This window comes from Budorcas taxicolor, chromosome 3 (assembly GCF_023091745.1).
Source record: "Budorcas taxicolor isolate Tak-1 chromosome 3, Takin1.1, whole genome shotgun sequence".
Taxonomy (NCBI): Eukaryota; Metazoa; Chordata; class Mammalia; order Artiodactyla; family Bovidae; genus Budorcas; species Budorcas taxicolor.
This window is the reverse complement of record NC_068912.1, coordinates 95650241-95672467: the sequence shown is the minus strand read 5'-3', so window position 1 is coordinate 95672467 and position 22227 is coordinate 95650241. Positions and strand designations below refer to the sequence as shown.

The 22227-nt window shown below is 36.4% G+C and overlaps 1 protein-coding gene across 1 annotated transcript in view; it reads right to left on the bottom strand.

Annotated features, from left to right (window-relative positions):
• FAF1 (Fas associated factor 1) overlaps nt 1–22227 on the bottom strand; it is a 487842-nt gene that overhangs the window by 296850 nt on the left and 168765 nt on the right. The window contains exons 5-6 of the mRNA XM_052636540.1: nt 9759–9850; nt 1903–1994 (exon numbers count right to left, since the gene is read on the bottom strand). Coding sequence (XP_052492500.1) covers nt 1903–1994; nt 9759–9850 — 184 coding nt within the window. The remainder of the gene's footprint in view (nt 1–1902; nt 1995–9758; nt 9851–22227) is intronic.

Genomic DNA, 22227 nt, shown 5'->3' with positions numbered 1-22227 from the left:
CACTGCATTTCAAGAAACACTGTAGGCCCCTGCCTGCCTAGGGACTGAGACACATGGCAATGAACATTTCCATTAGCCCAGGAAGACATTTTTGAAAAATCCATTTAATCATACGACTGGAAAGCAACAGACTATAACCAATGATGTCTCTTATCTACATTTAATTATGTGGATTACATACTGGATGACCTTCTTAACTAACCTAAAAATAATGTTGTACCTGAGTAGATACAGAACCCATATCTATAATCTCATCTGGCATTTAAATCAACATTACTATAAGCACAAGGACTATAAGTACTGTTTCTCATAGTATGCAAATACAAATTCCCATTAATATATGATCTGGACATAAGATACAGAGCAACTCAAGAAATCTTTAAATTCTTAGCCTAAATCAAACCATTAACAGACTATCAGATACAATTATATCAGATTTAACTTTCTTCAGTTCAGTGATTTCTACTTTGATAAAGTGTAATTTACTTTTCTTTTTGATACTATCTACCTGTGAGGGTATGAGCTATTAGAAATACACATTTTGTTTTCTTCCCCACACAGAGCTCCTAAAATCTTTGCAATTTTTTAAGTAATAAGAGTGATACTAAGGAGCTTCTATCCTGGTTGTCAGGAGAACCAACCTCACGATTAGAGGGTTAGAATGTTTAACCACCTCTCCCTCCCACCCTACTCTGTGTAGAAGAGAGGAGCTGGAGGTTGGGCTAATTACTAGTAGCCAGTGATTCAATCAATCATGCCTATGTGGTGAATCTCCATAAAAAATTCTACTTGAAGAGCTCTGGAGAGCTTCCAGGTTGGTAAAGAAGAAAGCGTCCATGTGCTGGCAGGGGGGCACACCTTAAACATTACAAGCACTCCTCTGCTCGAGACCCTTCCAGATCTCATTCTATATATCTCTTCATCTGGCTGTTCATTTAAAATATGTTTTACAATAAATTGGTAATAGTACACAGAGCATTTCTGAGTTCTATGAGCCATTCTCTCACAAATTATCAAACACAGAAGGGAGTGGTGGGAACCTCCAATCCACAGCCAGTTGGTCAGAAGCACAGGTGACAACCTATACCTGCAATTGGGTCTGATATGGGGCAGTCTTATGGAGCTGAGTCCTGAACTTGTGGGATCTAATGCCATCTCCAGGTAGGTAGTATCAGAATTTTGTTAAACTGAAGAATATCCAGCAGGTGTTGAAGACTTGGCGGGTAGGAGACACCTTTGTTGGCTAGTACTGTTCCATGGGTAGTACAGTAAAGAAAACAGGACGTTTTTTCTTTCGCTACACTAATAATAAAGATAGTGGTGGGGAAAAATTTGACAATATTTGAAGTTTAGAGACACCAGGTTGTATTAAATTTAAAAAAAAGAAAATGGGAAAAAAATTGTAAAAATCTAAGAACAACTTAAACACAGTTCCAGAAGGATACTGTGCTCAGGAAAATTATGACTCTATTACTAGCTTAATGATTCACTTTAGATCTGGTTGCTTCATTAGGCAATAGTAATACAATATATATTTAAATATTGAAATCATTTGATCATTCTATAAATATACTGAGTTTCACTGTAAAAACTAACTAGAGTTCCAGTTACTCATTCTCTTCCCTCCCTCCCATTCTTCCCTTCAAACAGAGAAGTACCATTTATGACTCTTTTATTATATAACAAAGTTTTGCTAGCTTTTCTTTGTAAAAAGATTCCATCACTAAAATCAAACAAATAAACACTCCAAACCAAATAGTTTGAAACTTTATATAGTTAATAGTTGTTAGTAAGCTAAAACTTCAACAAGCTTTGATTTAATTTTGATATTTATACACAGCTTAAAGAAATTTAACAATCACACTTTTCATTTCCTATTTCCAGGAAAAGTAAACATCTTACCCAGCATGACTAGATGATGAAGGTGGCGGCAAATCTGGTGTAAGGACATAAAGACTGTTGTTTTTTGGCAAGTGTAGTGATTTTAAGACCGTCTGAAAAAGAAAAAGAAAAAAACAGAAAATAACTATTGATTGTGCATTATTCTTTTCCTATAATTCTTAGAAAATTATTGCCATTGCAGCTTGACTTTTCATCTTCTGACAATTTCCTAAATAAGATAATATAGAACTATTGAATCCAAATAAATTTGTTTCTCCCATGTATTAGTTAGCATAAATCTGAGTATTAAAATAAAATAAAAATTCTTTAGCTCACAAAGAGATACAAATATACACAGTTATATACACAGTTGAAGACTATTAATTACTTCATTGAAGAAGCATAATCTGGCAACTAATATCTACTTCATTCAGGACCATTATAGCAAAAATTAGCAAGTTATGTTTGCAGAGATCATTAGACCTAGAAAAGATGATAGAGAATATCTTAAATCAAAGATTTTATAAATGAGGAGCTATAGCCTAAGAAATGAAAAGACCTGGATGAGGTCTCTACTAAGTGTTACCTAGGTTACTTAACTCTTCCTCCAGATAATCATCATGTGTGTGTGTGCTCAGTAGTGTCCAACTTTTTGGCACCCCACAGACAGTAGCCTGCCAGGCTCCATGGGACCTGAGATTTCCCAGGCAAGAACCCTGGAGTGGGTTGCCCTTTCCTCCTCCAGGAGATCTTCTCATCCCAATGATCAACCCATGACTCTTGCATCTCCTGCACTGGCAGGTAGATTCTTTACCACTGTACCACATGGATGACTAAAAAAAAACACTTTAACATGAAAGTCAATGCTGAAGGTTCTTCAGAGAGGAAGGACTGGAAATGGAAAAGAGGAGCAATGAGGATACATATTTTAACAGTTAGTCCAGTAATATAATGGCTACTTCAGTTCAGTTCAGTCGCTCACTCGTGTCCGACTGTTTGCAACCCTATGAACCACAGGACGCCAGGCTTCCCTCTCCATCACCAACTCCCAGAGTCCACCCAAACCCATGTCCATCGAGTTGGTGATGACATCCAACCATCTCATCCTCTGTTGTCCCCTTCTCCTCCTGCCTTCAATCTTTCCCAGCATCAGGGTCTTCTCAAATGAGTCAGCTCTTCACATCAGGTGTCCAAAGTACTGGAGTTTCAGCTTCAACACCAGTCCTTCCAATGAACACCCAGGACCGATTTCCTTTAGGATGGACTGGTTGGATCTCCTTGCAGTCCAAGGGACTCTCAAGAGTCTTCTCCAACACCACAGTGAAAAAGCATCAATTCTTCGATGCTCAGCTTTCTTTATAGTCCAACTCTCACATCCATACATGACCACTGGAAAAACCATAGCCTTGACTACACGGACCTTGTTGACAAAGTAGTGTCTCTGCTTTTGAATATGCTGCCTAACTTGTTCATAACTTTCCTTCCAAGGAGTAATTTCATGGCTGCAGTCACCATCTGCAGTGATTTTGGAGCCCAGAAAAATAAAGTCAGCCACTGTTTCCAATGTTTCCCCATCTATTTCCCATGAAGTGATGGGACCAGATGCCATGATCTCAGTTTTCTGAATGTTGAGCTTTAAGCCAACTTTTTCACTCTCCTCTTTCCCTTTCATCAAGAGGCTCTTTAGTTCTTCTTCACTTTCTGCTATAAGGGTGGTGTCATCTGCATATCTGAGGTTATTGATATTTCTTCCAGCAATCTTGTTTCCAGCTTGTGCTTTCTCCAGCCCAGCGTTTCTCATGATGTACTCTGCTAAGTTACTTCAGTCGTGTCTGATTCTGTGTGACCCCATAGACAGCAGCCCACCAGGCTCCCCCTTCCCTGGGATTCTCCTGGCAAGAACACTGGAGTGGGTTGCCATGTCCTTCTCCAATGCATGAAAGTAAAAAGTGAAAGTGAACTCACTCAGTCGTGTCCGACTCTTAGCGACCCCATGGACTGCAGCCTACCAGGCTCCTCTGTCCACAGGATTTTCTAGGCAAGAGTACTGGAGTGGGATGCCATCGCCTTCTCCACTTGATGTACTCTGCATATAAGTTAAATAAGCAGGGTGACAATATACAGCCTTGACGTACTCCTTTTCCTATTTGGAACCAGTCGGTTGTTCCATGTCTAGTTCTAACTGTTGCTTCCTGACCTGTATACAGGTTTCTCAAGAGGCAGATCAAGTGGTCTGGTATTCCCATCTTTTTCAGAGAAAAGCAATTAAAACTGAGAATCCTCCAAAGAAACAATATCCTCAGGAAGGTAGATTTCAATCCGAGGTAGATGGTGAAGAGAATGTGTAGGCAAGAGGTTGGCAATAGAATGAATTTTGCTAATGATGAAATTAGTCCCACAGGGCTCAGGAAAAAATTTTCAAGCAGTGGAGAGCAAAATGAAGAGAGACAGATATGGGCTGTACAGAGGCTATGGAGATTTAAGTGAGGAATAATTTGGGAATCTGAGACTCTTGTGGTGACTGGCATAAACAGTATAAAAGGCATAATGAAACTGGTTCTGGTTGAATCAAAGCAAATAATAATGTCAAGGCTGAAAGTATTGGAAAGAAATGTGGAGTAGATATCTAGGAATCACTTTTAACCCTGTATATGAAACAGGGACACCTGGGGAGAGCTGATCGTATCCTAGCATATAACCTAATGAATTTATTCTTGACCCTCCATGAGAGTACCCATCTTTCTTACTAAAGGCAGAGTCTTCCTTCACAAGCTTTGGGACTTATTCTTGACTTATATTTGTCATCCCTTAAGCCTTACTCATTATTTGCAATATATTCTGACATCCTTTATACTATTTCTTTTTCTTTAAATGCTAGATATAACCCACTCAATTAACTTCACAACTCACTAATGATTTGTGACCCATGGTTTGAAAAAAACACTGTAATAGACAATTAATCATAACTTCACAATCATCCAGGAAGCCTTAAAGTTCTGAATCTTTTTGTCAAATATACGCAAGTTATTCTGAAATGGATCTGCGTTACCTTGCAAGAGTTAACATGCAAACAAACAAAAATATGGCATACAAACACAGAAAAGTTACTTTTACCATTTTTTATCTTTCATTATTTTACTTTGATGATTACTGATAACAGCTTGGTCTTACCACTTGATCATTATTGTCACTTTAACATTCCTGATCCAAAGATTTTCCAATAAATCTTTCTTCTCAAACCACACATGATATGATTAAACATATACTTTAAGTAGGTCAGTCATACCAAAAACATTTATTTGATGCTTATTATATCAGGCACTGGATATCTAATGATGAAAGAAACACCATTTTTTATGGTGTCATGATAGAAAATGCTGGGATGGGAGCTATTTTACAAAATACAAACATCTGTTAAGAAAGTACCGTTTAAGCTGAGACTTGAAGGATGAAAAAATTACCCATGTGAAGAACTGAGGGTAAAGCATTCCAGGCAGCTAAAGAGCATCTGTCAGATAAAGATGTAAACAGCTCGAGCATTTTAGAAGAATTAAAAGGTTCTATGATCGCAGCTTAGAAAGTGAAGGTATGAAAGGTTGAAGATGAGGTTGTAGAAGTGAATATAGGGTAAATAATATAATACCTTTTAAACCACAGTGAATAGATTGAATTTTATCCAAAGTGCAATAAAAAGTTATACTTTACCAGGAGAGTGATATAATTTATGTTTTTAAAGAAACACTGTCACTCCTCTATGGAGAATGCATAGGAAGAATCCCCTCCAAAAAAGCTGAAAAAACAATAATGAAGCTATTACACTGGCCCAGGCAAGATATGCTAACAGCATGGATTAGGCCGTGCAATAACAATACTGTAAAGTGGCTATGGTTGAGACATATTTTGAAAACAGAGTCTATAGGACTTACTAAGGATTAGGTACTTTTGAAAGTTTTTATAAAATTATTTTATTGAGGAACTCCCTGGCAATCCAGTGCCTAGGACTCAGTGCTTTCACTGCCATGACCCAGGATCAGTCCCTGGTTGGAGAATTAAGATCCCGCAAGCTGCAGAGCATGGCCAATTAATTTATTTATTAAAACTTATTTTACTGAAGTATAGTTGATATACAATGTGCTGAGTCAGTTTCCGAGGATTAGGTGTTTTTCAAATGGGAAAAGGTTAATGCCCACATTTTTGGATTTAGCAGTGGTAATATGGTTCTGCCATTTATTGGGAAAGACTGGTAGAGAAATGGCAATGGAAGGAAAATCAAAAGTTTCATTTTAAATATGTTAAGCTAAAAATGCCAATAAGATATGCAAGAATAAAACTGAACTACCAATTTGGTTATATGAATTCACAGACATATAACCTAGCAATACACATTTGGGAGCAATCAGAAAATTAATGGCATAGAAATAGGAAATATCACTTAAGGAGAAGAGCACATAAACAGTCAGCCCTCTGTATCCATAGGTTCCACACCCAAGGATGGAAAATACTCGTAAAAATAAAAATTCCAGAAGCTCCAAAAGGCAAAACTTGAATTTGCCACACATCAGCAACTATTTACATAGCATTTACACTGTGTTACGTATTGTAAGTTATCTAGAGATGATTTAAAGCATACAGAGGATGTATAGGTTATATGCAAATGCGATGCCATTTTATATAAGGGGCTGACTTCATTTTTCTGGGCTCCAAAATCACTGCAGAGGGTGACTGCAGCCATGAAATTAAAAGATGCTTACTCCTTGGAAGGAAAGTTATGACCAACCTAGACAGCATATTCCAAAGCAGAGACATTACTTTGTCAGCAAAGGTCCATCTAGTCAAGGCTATGGTTTTTCCAGTGGTCATGTATGGATGTGAGAGTTGGACTATAAAGAAAGCTGAGCATCGAAGAATTGATGCTTTTGAACTGTGGTGTTGGAGAAGACTCTTGAGAGTCCCCTGGACTACAAGAAGATCCAACCAGTCCATCCTAAAGGAGATCAGTTCTGGGTATTCACTGGAAGGACTGATGCTGAAGCTGAAACTCTAATACTTTGGACACCTGATGCGAAGAGCTAACTCATTGGAAATGACCCTGATGCTGGGAGGGATTGGGGGCAGGAGGAGAAGGGGACGACAGAGGATAAGACGGTTGGATGGCATCACCGACTCAACGGACATGGGTTTGGGTGGACTCCGGGAGTTGGTGATGGACAGGGAGGCCTGGTGTGTTGCGGTTCATGGGGTCGCAGAGTCGGACATGACTGAGCGACTGACCTGAACTGAACTTGAGCATCCATAGATTTTGGTATGAGGGGGGAGATGCTGGAACCAATCTCTTATGGCTACTGAGAAACAACTTATCAGAACACACTGCTTTAAGAACATTTTGAAAGTGTTTACCTTTCTTTTTACAAGCTACCAAAAATGCCAGGTAGGTAATTCATATCCATGGGTTTCCCAATAAATGAATGGATAAATGATATAGCTATGTAAACTAATGAATTTTGTTGTTTTATTTCTACCAAGGGTGTTGGTTTACTCAGTCAACCCTTCTTTTTATTCTTAAATCTACGTTTCAATTAGAACAGCCATAAAGGACCAGGTGACAGTCAACTATACCCTGTGCAAAAATTCAGCCTACTACTTAACTTTTGTATGTCCTGTCAGCCAAGCATGGTTTTTGCATTTTTAAATGTTTGAAAACAAATCAAAAGAAGAGTAGTGTCTGACATGTGAAATTATATAAAATGAAAATTTCTATGTCCACAAATATTGATTTAATCCAACAGTCATGCTCACTGGTTCTTATATGGTCTAAAGTTATTTTCATCTATGATAGCAGAACTGAGTGGTTGCAACAGAGATTCCATGGTCCACAAAGCCTAAAATATTAACTACCTCGCTCAGTACAGAAAAAGTGAGCTAACTCCTAATATTGTTGTTGTTGTTCAGTTGCTCAATCATGTCCAACTCTTTGGGACCCCGTGGAGTGCAGCATACCAGGCTTAGCTGTCCTTCATCATCTCTGGAGTTTGCTCAAACTCATGTCCACTGAGTCGATGATGCCATCCAATCATCTCATCCTCTGTTGCCCCCCTCTCCACCTGCCTTCAATCTTTCCCTGCATCAAGGTCTTTTCCAATTAGTTGGTTCTTCACATTAGGTGGCCAAAGTATTAGAGTTTCAGTTTCAGCATCAGTCCTTCCAATGAAAACTGATTTCCTTTAGGATGGACTGGTTTGATCTCCACGCAGTCAAAGGGACTCTCAACAGCCTTCTCCAACACCACAGTTCAAAAGTATCAATTCTTCGATGCTTAGCTTTCTTTATGGTCCAACTCACATCCGTGCATGACTACCAGAAAACACAGCTTTGACTAGACGGATCTTTGTCGGCAAAGTGATGTCTCTGCTTTTTAATATGCTGTCTAGGTTGTCACTGCTTTTTTTCCAAAGAGCAAGCATCTTTTAATTTCATGGCTGCAGTCACCATCTGTAGTGATTCTGGAGCCCAAGAAAATAAAGTCTGTCACTCTTTCCATTGTTTCCCCATCTATTTGCCCTGAAGTGACGGGACTGGATGTTACGACCTTAGTTTTGCGAATGTTGAGTTTTAAATCTGCTTTCTTACTCTCCTCTCTCACCTTTATCAACAGGCTCTTTAATTCCTCTTAGCTTTCTGCCATTAGGGTAGTGTTATCTACATATCTGAAGTTATTGATATTATAATAATAATATAGCACATCACTAATTTTTACTTAAATTTATAAGTATCTTGCCAACCTGAAATTCCTATAAATAACTTAATAAAGTACTCAAGAGTATCTCCATGTATCAAATGAACTCACATACAAATATTTATAAGCACAATGTCTACCAGAAGCTATTGACAGAGAGTTGAACCTAAAGTTGAAGATTTTAAGTTCATGCCTGGTATTTAAATATCAACTCATTAACTAGTGTGAAAAGATTTAGTTATTTCTATTTCAAACACCTAAAACTTTAGTTAACTCATTTCTTTCCATCTGACTCACTCTGTCAGAAAAAAGAATGTGCCTGAGGCTGCAAATGGGTGCTTGAGAATAGCAACTACTAGCTTAAAATTGCAACATTTTGCATAAACTCTTAAAATATAACTCATCCATGCACCTGACCCTATCCACCTAACAAAGAAGCATTCTTACCATTTAAATTTTCTAAGTTAAAAATATTTCCTACTACCTTTTTGTTTCATATAAATACTTGATATAAATATATGTGGGCTTCCCTGGTGGCTCAGATGGTAAAGAATCCACCTGCACTGCAGGAGCCCTCGGTTCCTGCAATGCAAGGTTCAATGCCTGGGTTGGGACAATCCCCTGGAGAAGGGAATAGCTCCCCACTCCAGTATTCTTGCCTGGAGAATTCCAAGGACAGAAGAGCCTGGTGGGCTACTACAGTCCATGAGGTTGCAAAGAGTTGGAAACAACTGAGTGTCTAAACACTCACTTTCATAAATGTATATAAACTGAGTATGACTCCTTTCAGGCCAACAGGTAACTGTTTAGAAAATTATTATTCCAAGGCAATTACTGACATCATATGAGGTTTGAGAAAAGGATAAAATGCTCTCAGAAAAAGATGTCAAGTTGACTTCTATAAAATACTTATAAATAGGAAAAATATGCCAAAGAGTGATTTCACTTATATACCTAACGAATGTTGCTGATTAACTATGAAATGTTTTAACTTGAAAAACACTGTTTGCTGTATTCTTAAACTAAGTTACTATTACCAAATCTCCATCTGTCATATGTAACAACATTAACAAAAAACAATTTTATACTTTAGTCAATAGCATAACTTAATTTTCTTTTATTTCTAGGTAATTATGAAACTCACACTGTCTTCCACATCTCCAGTCTTCCAGCCTTTTAACAGCATTTTAGACACAGGTATCTGAAGTTCATTTTCTAAAATCTGTTTAATTTCTCCTGTACAAATAAGAAGAGACCAGATATTAATAACAAAATAATACAATCAACATTTGTTCATATCCAAAGCTAGTACTAATATTAGGCATATGGTTCTCAAGTCAATGACATTTGTTTCATGAATGAATATGAAAAATTTCAATAGTCCAAACTTCAAATCTTGATCATACAACATGATGCCCCTTTGAAGAAGTGAAGTTTCAACATTATAATAAAAAACTTATTAATTAAGCAGTTTTTTAAGAAGAAACAGATATCAGTGATGGGGTTTTGAATAGAAACAATCTACTTCAAACCAACCAACAGACCAATATGTGATCAGCATATGGTGGGAGTAGTCAGTAAAGTATAAAACTTGAAGCATCAGAGTATAAAGAAAGCAAACTGTGCAATGCAATTTGGGGTTGAAGTCTTAGCTTAAAGAAATAAAATAACTTGTCTATTCTTAGTTTTTCTATCTGTAAAATGGGGAATAATACTGTCTATCTTATCTACCTCTAAGGTTCAAGGATAAGAGGAGACAACATCCATGAAAGTAGCTGGAAAAAAAAAAAACACAACCAATGCATATAATCTAGAAGACAATTAAAACTGTCTTGAAAAGGAACAGAATTTAAGAAAAGAAAAAAAAAGTTATGTTGGATCAAATAGAGAAAGCTTTGTGAGACAGATGAGACTTCAACTCAAGTTTCAATTGTAGCTGGATTAAAACCAAGCATGAAGTATATTAGGGTTGTAAAGGAGAATCAAATCAAAGGAAAGGATATACTACTCGGTGAAAAAAAAGACCAAAAGGTAAAAGCAAAAGTGAAAATGCTGCTAATGAGAAACAGTAAGGAAACACAATTTTTCCAGCATGCTACAAAGTACTTTTCAAGAATCAAGTCTACTTATTAATTAACCAGCTTATTTCTGGTTCTACAGATCATTAAATCAGAATGTACAAATATTCCATGTATATGCTTTTATTAGATTGGTTAGTCTATAATTATAGATTAATATGTAATGCAATTCCATTTATAATAAGTGATTGAACACTGCAGAAAATGATCATACTATACATTAAAAGAAGAGTAATTCCATGCTGATAAAGGAAAAGAAGGAAGGTGGAGCTTACCCTACACAAGTTCTATGGAATCACAGTGGTCTAGGTAAGCAATGGTACAATCAAACCCTTCATGGTCTTCAGTTCAGTCAGTTCAGTTGCTCAGTCACGTCCAACTCTTGGCAACCCTAAGAACCACAGCACACCACGCCTCCCTCTCCATCATCAACTCCCGGAGTTCACCCAAACTCATGTCCATTGAGTTGGTGATGCCATCCAACCATCTCATTCTCTGTTGTCCCTTTCTTCTCCTGCCCTCAATCCCTCCCATCTCTTCTCAAATGAGTTAGCTCTTCGCATCAGGTGGCCAAAGTATTGGGGTTTCAGCTTCAACATCAGTTCTTCCAATGAACACCCAGGACTGATCTCCTTTAGGATGGACTGGTTGGATCTCCTTGCAGTCCAAGGGACTCTCAAGAGTCTTCTCCAACACCACAGTTCAAAAGCATCAATTCTTCGGCACTCAGCTTTCTTTATAGTCCAACTCTCACATCCATACATAACCGCTGGGAAAGTGTCCTTAGTGACTTTTTTTTTTTTTTTTTTTTGCTTCCCTAAGAAAATTCCTATCTAGGCACTTTGGACAGTGATTAAACATCATAAAAAGAATTCTGATTCAACATTCTATTTTAGAAGCACAAAATACATCAACTTTGACCTTCAAAAATATCACTGTTGAGAAAGGATTTTTCTCTTCATGGAAATAAGAGAAAGGTGAGCCATATTTCTTATGTGATTGTGATTGTGTTACATTACTTGGTTGTGTTCAACTCTTTGCAATCCTATAGACTGCAGCCCACCAGGCTCCTCTGTCCATTGAATTCTCTAGGCAAGGATACTGGAGTAGGTTGCCATTCTCTTCTCCAGGGGAGCTTCCTGACCCATGGATTGAATCCAGGTCTCCTACATTACAGGCAGATGGCACTGCCACTACAGTACCCCTGTATGTGAAAACTGATATGTAGACTTCATCAAGGAACACTCCACTGACTGCCAAGCATATATGAGATACAGGTTTAATATCCAAAATATATAAAGAACTCACATAACTCAATAACCAAAAGCCCCTAAGTAATCAAACTAAAACTGAACTGATTAGACATCTTTCCAAAGAAGACAAAAATGGCCAACAGGTACATGAAAAGATGCTCAATATCACTGAACACTAGGGAAATACAAACAAAAAGCCATAATGTGGTATCATCTCATATCTGTTAGAATGGCTACCATCGAAAAGACAAGAGATAAGTGATGGTGAGGATATGAAGAAAAGAGAAGCATTGTGGGGTTGCTTCCTTTTATTCATACTTTGCTGGGAGTTTAATTACTTAAATTTTTTTTTTAAATATATGAAATTTTAAATGTTTTTTAGTCACTAAGTTGTGTCTTTTCAACCCCGAGGAGTGCAGCCTGCCAGGCTTCTCTGTCCATGGCGTTTCCTGGTCAAGATTACTAGAATGCATTGCCATTTCCTTCTCCAGGAGATGTTCCCGACCCAGGGATTGAACCTGCATCTCCTTTATTGGTGGTGGAAGCTTTACCACTGAGCCACCAGAGAAGCCAAATATTGTTGTTAAATATTGTTGTCAATGCTTTTGACAAGCCAAATATTGTTGTCAAATGTTTTTCCCTCCAGCTATTAAAATGATCAATAGATTTTCTCATTCATTGTACTAATATGGTGAATTAATAATGGATTATATATAAACTGTTAAACAAGCCTTGTATTCCTGAGTAAAGCCCACTTGATCATGAGGTATCATTATGCTGCTGCTTCTGCTGCTAAGTCGCTTCAGTCATGTCCGACTCTGTGCGACCCCATAGACGGCAGCCCACCGGGCTCCCTCGTCCCTGGGATTTTCTAGACAAGAATACTGGAGTGGGTTGCCATTTCCTTCTCCAATGCATGAAAGTGAAAAGTCAAAGTGAAGCCGCTTCAGTTGTGCCTGACTCTTCATGACCCCATGGACTGCAGCCTACTAGGCTCCTCCGTCCATGGGATTTTCCAGGCAAGAGTACTGGAGTGGGGTGCCATTGCCTTCTCCAAGGTATCATACATACTTATATATTGTGTTACATTTAATGAGTTCAATTTATAAATATTTATAAAGGATTTCTGCCTCTAGACTGTAAGAAATATCAGTCTATAATAGTTTCCTTTTCCTATAACGTCTTTGTCTGATTTTATCAGGGTTAATGCTGATTACATAAAATAAATTAGGTAACACTTCATCTTTCACTATTTGTGAATGATTTCTAACACTTCTTCCTTAAATATTAGACAGACTTTACCAGTGAATCCATCTGGGCTTGGGAGTTCGCTTTTTTTTGGAGGAGGAGGAAGAGGGGAAGGGAGCGGGGAAGGGAGCAGGGAAGGCTGTGATTGTTATAGCTTTATATATTAGATGTAGAGCAATTAAGATTTTAAATTTTTTCTCTGTCAGTTGTGGTAACTTACACCTTTAAAATAATTTTTCTAGCTTTTAAAGTGTTTTATGTAACTTCTAAGTTTTCTAGCATGAATCTATTTTAATGTTGCCTTATAATCCATTTAATGTTTGTAGGTACCTTTCATTCTCAATATGTTTAACTTGTGTTTTCTCTCTTGTTCTTACTAACATTCGCAAGAGAATTACCACCTTTATTGATCTTCTCAAAAAGAAAAAAAAAAGCTTTAGGTTGTGTTCATTTAGTTCATTTTCTCTATAATGTTTATCCATTTTCTGCTTTATTGATTTCTATGCCTGTGTCTATATATATATAAGTTTTTCCTTTCATACTTATTTAGGGTTTGATTAGCTCTTTTCAAAAACATTTAAGTTTTATTATGATTGGTAAAAACAAAATACACATATTCACAATCTATAATTTGTTAAGTTTTAACAAATATATAAATCAGTGAAACCATCATCATCAAGATTATGAATTTATTCAGCAATCCCAAAAAGTTTTCTTATATACCTTGTTAACTCTTCCACACTATCCCTTTCTGTATCCCCAGGGAACCAGTGATTTGACTTTGGTCATTATGAATTGGTTCAAATTATCTAAAATTTTAGATAAAAGGAATTTCAGAATATACTTTTAAAATACGGCTTTCATTCAAAATACATTGTTTGAGATTCTTCCACATTGTTACATGTAACGACAATCTGTTTCTTTTATTACTAAATAGTATTCCATTGTATGAATATAAAACAATTTGTCTATCCATTCACTGACTTATGGATATTTGTTGTTTTCCACAGTCTGAGGCTACAAATAAATATTTGAGGTTACAAATAACATACATGTCTTTGATGGGACATATGATTTCATTTCTCTTGGGTAAATACCTATGAGAAGAATGGTCAGTGTATTTTTAACTCTGTAGGAAAGAGTCAAACACTTTTCCAAACTGGTTTTTACTGTGATGTCTTCAAATTCACTAATGTTTTCTTCTTCAATGTCTAATCTTCTGTTAATCCCACTTTGTATGTTTTTCATCTCAGACATCATGGTCTTAACCTCTAGACATTCGATTTGGGCTATTTTACATTTTCAGTCATTTATGATTTGAAATTTTTTCTCTCTCTTTCTGAACCTAAGTAACAGTTATAATAATTGTTTTAATGTCCTTATTTGCTAATTCCAACATCTATGTCAATTCCAGGTTGTTTTGGTTAACTGATTTTTCTTTATGGGCCAGGCTTTCCTCTTTCTTGTATGCTTGGTAATCTTTATTGGATGCCAGACACTGTGAATTTTACCTCAATAGGTGCTAAATACTTTCTTATTTCTATAAATATACTTGAGCTTTATTTTGGGAGGCAGTTACTTGAAAATAGTTCTGTCCTTTTGAGTCTTTGCTTTTAAGATGTTGTACCACATGAGCAGTATTTAAGACTAATCTTGACATTACTAAGACAAGAGCCTTCTTAGTACAGTTAACTCTTAAACAACACAGGTTTGAACTGAGGGTTCACTTATACATGGATTATTTTTCAACAGTAAACACTACAGTATTATACAATTTGCAGTTGGTTGAATTAGTGGATGAGGTACTACAGATAGAGAGGAAAAGGATATACAGAGGGTTGACTATAAGTTATACGTGGATTTTAAGTAGTACAAAGGGTTGGTGCCCCTAACCCCTGAGTTGTTCAAGAATCAACTGTACTCCATCCAAAGCCTCATGAATTATGAGGTTTTCTAGTCCAGTTGGTAAATGTATATTTGGTTCTCAAAAGCAGAAGGGTGGGGTGGGGAGGGGACACTTTTCTTGTTTCTCAAGTGGAAGCTCTGATCATTGCTTTCAGAACTTTCTTCTTATATAAATAAGCATGTGAACTGTAAATTTCCTTTCCATACCACTTTGTCAGCATAAAACAAATGTTGATATGCGATGTTTCCATCATAACTAAAAATATTTTCTAATTTCCTTTGTGATTTCTTTGCTGATCCTTAGTTTACTTAGAGATATATTAATTACCTCCAGTATTCTTGTCTGGAGAATCCCATGGACAAAGAAGCCTGGCAGTCAAGAGCCCATAGGGTCCCAGACAGTTGGACATGACTGAAGCAACTTACAATGCACACTTAACTTGTATGTTAATTACCAAATGTATCAGAATTTTCAAGTTTCCTTTGATTTCTATTTTAATTCCACTGAGTCAGAGAACACACCTCACATGACTTTTTAAGTCACTTTGGTTCACTTTCTGTGACTTCTTTCATGGCAGAGCGTTTTTTTTAACCTTAACGAATATAGCAAATGCAGGTGAAAAGAATATAAATTTTCCTACGGTTATGAGAGGGCTTCCCAAGTGGCTCAGTGGTAAAAGAATCCACCTGCAGTGTAGGAGACCTAGGTTTGATCCCTGGGTCGGGAAGATTCCCTGGAGAAGGAAATGGCAACTCACTCCAGTATGCTTGCCTGAAAAACTCCAGGCACAGAGAAAGCCTGGTGGGCTATAGTCCATGTGGTGGCAAAGAGTTGGACATGAGTAAGTGACTGAGCATGCATGTATGCATGGTTTTAAGAAGAATTTTATCTATTTCAAGTAAGTCAAATTGGTTGATACGCTATTTATATTTTCTATCTAGTGTTTTGAACATTACTATGACAAAGGAGTGTTTTTATGCCCAATTACAACTGTAGTTTTTTTCCTTTTCTCATTGCAGTTCTAGTGATTAGTTTTTAGTACACAGACTTTCAAAGTTGTTATTATATATGACCACATTTAGGATACTTATGTCTTTAGGATTAATTGACATTTTCGTCATTATGAAGTGTCCCCATTTAGCCTTCATAATAGTACTTGCACAGAATTTTAGTTCATTTAGTATTAACATAATATGTGATTAATAGAACACATATATTGGTTACTATTTTCTTATTTATATTTCAATCTTATACTTTCTATTTAAAGTAGATTTCTTATACATGTATAATTGGTTTTTCTTTGTTACACAGTCTCACAATCTCTACATTCTCATAAGGATGTGAAGATAATTATCTATATGCTTATTATTTGTTTTCTATTTGTCTTGATTTTTATTTATCATCTTTCTCTACCTTCATTTGCAAATATTCAATATTTTAGGTATTTTCATTTCATTTCAACCCTTGACTTAATTACTTTTATGTGTGTTTCATTGTTTTAGGGATGGTCTAGGGTTTACAATATGCATATTCAATTTCACACAGTCCATCTTCAAATAACACAGGACTTGTGTGACAAAAACATACTTCCATTCCTCTTTCCTGTTGTTTGTGTTCTTTCCATACCTTTACATCTATAAAGTCAATTATCTTTTAAAGAAATTTAAACATAAGAAAAATATACTCATATTTTTACCATTTCTCTTCATTTCTTTGTGTTAATCTAGTTTCCTATCAGGTATCATTTTCTCCAGCTTGAGGAATTTACTTCGATAGTTTAATAGCTCTTGTAGCTTTTGTATGAAAAATAAAGTCTTAATTTAGTTTTCATTTCTGAAAGATACTTTTGTTGAATATAGCATTCCAGGTTGACATTTTATTTCTTTGGCACTTAGAAACATCATTACATTGTCTCCTGGCTTTCACTGCTTCTATTACGAACAGTGTAGTCATTATTTTGAAGGCTTCCCAGTGGTTCAGTGGTAAAGAATCTGCCTGCCAATGCAGGAGATGTAAAGACGGGGATTCGATACCTGGGTCAGGAAGATCCCCTGGAGTAGGAAATGGTAACCCAATCCAGTATTCTTGCCTGGAAAACTCCATGGACAGAGGAGCCTAGCAGGCTCAATGAATGTCTGTATTTAATGGTTTGCCTCTAAGGAGTGTAGAAGTTTATTTTGATGGGTCCTTAAATTTCATGCATATCAGGTTGATCCATTTGAGACTTCTTTACAACACTATTTTGGTGGATCTAAAGCAGTGATTCTCCAAAGTATAATTCATAATTTTGGAGAATTTCTTGAGAATGTATAAAATTAATGATTACTATGTTGAAAAGCATTATCTAAATTCTATCACTATTAGTTACTAAACCAATTTACTGGCCCTCTCTGAGACTCAAATTCCACATTAATTTTTAAAAAAAGCTAAGAATGCATTTCATATTAATGTCACCTGTTACCATTTTTTAATGAAAAAAAAAAAATTAACACGGCACCAAAAATTAAGAACTGCCCCTATGGAAAACTGAGACTTAGTCTCCCAGTAACACAAGAAAATCAAACCTGTCATCTAGAAAATGAGAATATATCATGTGACTTTCTCTCAAGCACAAATCTCAAAAGTGAATTTTTGCCTCCTTTATTCAAATTACAGTTTTTTGTAATGTCAGAAATCTTCCAGTGCCTCTATTCATTTCCTTAAACACTATTAGCCATCAACACCTACAAACATTTGTTTCACCTATGAAACTGCTCTTTTGAAAAAAATCAGACTAAGATTCTGTAGCAGAAGCAGCATATTACACATTAGATATTCAGGGCTAGACAGGACCCAGCTCAGAGGCTTTTTAAAATCATCCTGGGATACAACTTACCCATGAACAACTAGCAAGTTAATGGCAAAACCTACACGGCAATGTTCCATTGCTTTTCCCTATATACATTTTCACCTCAGATATTCAAAGATGCAGTCTTTGTATATCTTGCTGCTCAAACATACGAATTTAAACAAAAAAAGATCACTACTGTAATACCTATAGTTATCAACAGAATTATAAATGTGACAACTTAGAGTCTGAGACAAGAGGGTTCCAGAAAATGCTACTCAGTTTTAGGTTATTTACAGTATATCACTGGGTCCTACAGGATTTGAGACCACACCCAACAATGCACACAAAATACTGTACCAGATTGTTCTAAAGGCCAATGTTCAATTGTGTCTGTAAGATTAAAAGTCCTTTTTTCCTAAACATTTTGTTTGTTTAGTTGCTAAATCATGTCTCTTTGTGACCCCATAGACTGTAGCACGCTAGGCTTCCCTGTACTTCACTATTTCCCAGAGATTGCTCAAACTCATGTCCACTGAGTTGATGATGCCATCCGACGATCTCATCCTCTGTTGCCCCCTTCTCTTCCTGCCCTCAAATTTTTCCCAGCATGAGGGTCTTTTCCAGTCAGTAGGCTCTCTGCATCAGGTAGCCAGAGTACTGGAACTTCAGCTTTAGCCTTAGTCCTTCCAATGAATATTCAGGGTTGATTTCCTTTAGGACTGGCTAGCTTGATCTCCTTCCTGTCCAAAGGACTCTCAAGAGTCTTCTCCAGCACCACAATTCCAAAGCATTAATTCTTCAGCACTCAGACTTCTTTATGATCCAACTCACATCTGTACAGGACTATTGGAAAAACCATAGCTTTGACTATGCAGACCTTGGTTGGTAAAGTGACGTCTCTGCTTTTTAATACACAGTCTGGTTTCCCAAGGAGCAAGCGCCTTTTAATTTTGTGGCTGCAGTCACTATCCACAGTGATTCTGGAGCCCAAGAAAATAAAGTCTATCACTGTTTCCACTGTTTCCCCATCTACTCGCCATAAAGTAATGGGACCAGATGCCATGATCTTTTTTTAATGTTGAGTTTTAAGCCAGCTTTTTCACTCTTGTCTTTCACCCTCATCAAGCGGCTCTTTAGTTCCTCTTCAGTTCAGCTCAGTCACTCAGTTGTGTCCAACTCTGCAATCCCGTGGACTGCAGCACGCCAGACTTCCCTGCCCATTACCAACTCCTGGAGACTACTCAAACTCATGTCCATCACGTCAGTGATGCCATCCAACCATCTCATCCTCTGTCATCCCCTTCTCCTCCTGCCTTCAATCTTTCCCAGTTATCAGAGTCTTTTCAAATGAGTCAGTTCTTCACATCACGTGGCCAGCGTACTAGAGTTTCAGCTTCAGCATCAGTCTTTCCAATGAATATTCAGGACTGATTTTCTTTAGGATGGACTGGTTGGATCTCCTTGCAGTCCAAGGGACTCTCAAGAGTTTTCTCCAACACCACAGTTCAAAAGCATCAATTCTTCAGCACTCAGCTTTCTTTACAGTCGAATTCTCACATCCATATATGACTACTGTCTAGTCAAAGCTATGGTTTTTCCAGTAGCTACGCATGGATGTATGGATGTGGGAGTTCCTCTTCACTTTCTGCCATTAGAGTGGTATCATCTGCATATCTGAGGTTATTGATATTCCTCCCAGCAATCTTTATTCCAGCTTATGATTCATCCAGCACAGCATTTTACATGATGTACTCTGCATATGAATTAAATAAGCAGGGTGACGTTATATAGCCTTGAGGTATTCCTTTCCTAGTTTGAACCAGTTTGTTGTTCCATGTCCGGTTCTATTACTCCTAAACATAAATGTTCCATTAATTCTAACAGAAGCCTAATATTATAACTAGAAGGGGAGTATTCAAAATAACTTTACTATGAGCAAAAATTCCAGTCATTTAGGAAGCATAATGAGCAATAATGACTGTCAATTTTCATTAGCAACTGTGTTTTCTGTTTACCTCTTTGCTTCTTATACCATTGAACCTTTACCCAAATAAAGATACTCTGTGTTCACCATCCATAAAGCAGAATTATTTTAAGTTCAGTGGAGTACAGACTGGGCTAAAAGTCAAAAGACAGTGACTGGCTGTTCTGGAGTCTGCTACTAACTACCATGGCAGGGTAGCCCCCCTAAGCTTTAAGTTCACATACCTGTAAAATAAAGCAGCTAGGTTAAATGCCCTCTAAGGGCTTTTCCAATCCTAAAACCTCATGTTCATATTACAGCCAATATGCGTTAAGCACTTGAGAAATACAAAAAATGAAAGATACGTCAGGATGAGAAGAGCTTCCTAACCACAAACAGAAAGAAAAGCTATAAAGGAAAGGCCACTGTCGTAAAAATAAAAAAAAACTTCCGTGTCTCCAAAAGCACAATAAAATGAAAATGTAAACGAGGAAAATATTTGCAAAACATGTAATGAATAGGTAATCTCATTAATATATAAGAAGTTCTTATAAATTTTAAAAAATGTTAAGGAAGTCACAGTAAAACATATAAGCTTACATAGAAAAGAGCCAATAAACCAAGTATATTAATTAATTAAAAATTTAAAAAATTGAACTGAAAACATAAAATTTTTATTTCCAAACTGACAAGATTTTTTTTCTTTTTTTACTGTAATAAAATATTCAAACCAAATGTACCATTGTAAAGTATACAGTTCAGTGACATTAAATACATTCACATTATGTAACTACAACCACTACCCATCTACAGACTGTTTCATCAATCCACAATGCAACTCTTTATCCATTAAATAACTCCCCATTCCCACCCCCTCTCAGCCCATAATAACCACTATTCTACTTGCTGAAATTTGACCATAAGTACCTCTTATAAGTGGAATAACATGTATTTGTCCTTTTCTGCATCTGGCTTATGAAACATTTAGCCTAATGTCTTCAAAATTCAGCCATGTTGTAGTAAATAGCAGAATTTTGTTTCTCTGTAAAGTTGAACAATATTCTCCTCTATCTACATACCACATTTTGCTTATCCATTCATCAGGTGACAGTCAGTTGGGTTGCTTCCACTTTTTGTTCTGCTTTTCTGTAAAAGCTCCTATTTTCTATTATTTGGGATATATACTCAGAAGTGGAACTGGTAGATTATGTGATAATTCTATGTTTAATTTTTTAGAGAACTGACATACTATTTCCCCAGAAGCTGTACCATTTTGCATTCCTACCAACAATGCACAACACTTCCAATTTCTTCATACCCACAAAAAAGCAGATTTTAAAGCATCAAAGTGCCAACATTTGTTACTTTTTGTTTGGTTGGAGTAATTTTTTATATATATAACAGTCATTTTAATGGGCATGAAGTGGTATCTCATTGTGGTTTTGATATCCACTTCCTTAAAGATTCATGATGTTCTGTATCGTCTCATGTGCCTACCAGTCACCTGTATCTTATTTGGGGAAATACCTATTCAAGTCCCTTTACTTATTTTAAAAAATTACTGTGATATAATTGACATATAACATAGTATAAGTGTAACATATACATGTGCTGATTTGATATATTTATATACTGAAATATACTTAGGATTAGCTCTATCACATCACATGGTTTTTTGTAGTAGGAACTACTTTAATTGGTTTTTTGTTGTTGTTGTTAAGTCATAGGGGTTCTTTATATTCTGGATACTAATCCCTTATCAGATATATGATTCACAAATATTTCTGCCATACTGTAGGTTGCCTTTTTACTCTTTGAACATTGTTCTTTCATGCATAACTTCTTAATTTTGATTAGGTCTGATTCACTTGCTTTTTCTTTTGTTCCTGTGCCTTGGTGTCATAAATAATAAATTGTTCCCAAACCCCCTGTCATAAAGCTTTTTCCCTATGTTTTCTAAGAGTTTTATAGTCTCAGTTCTAATGCTGAAGTCTTAGTGAGAATTCTGTTTTTTTTAATATCACAAACTACTGGCAAGACTACAAATTAGTATACTGTTGATGGTAATTTAAAATAAGATTTCTCTAAAGACTAATTTGGTAGACTATATCTAAAACTTTTAAAGTGTGTATCACCTCTCATGCAGAAGTACACTTCTAGGCATCTTTACAAAGAAAAAATATCACTGAGGTTCAACAAAGTTCACTATAACATATAATAGTGAAAGATCAAGAATGAGGTGAGCTCAAAATAACCAGCAAAAGTAAAATGGTATAATAAATCATAGTACAGGTTTTAAAAATTATATGACTCAATGGTATTTTAAAATATAGAA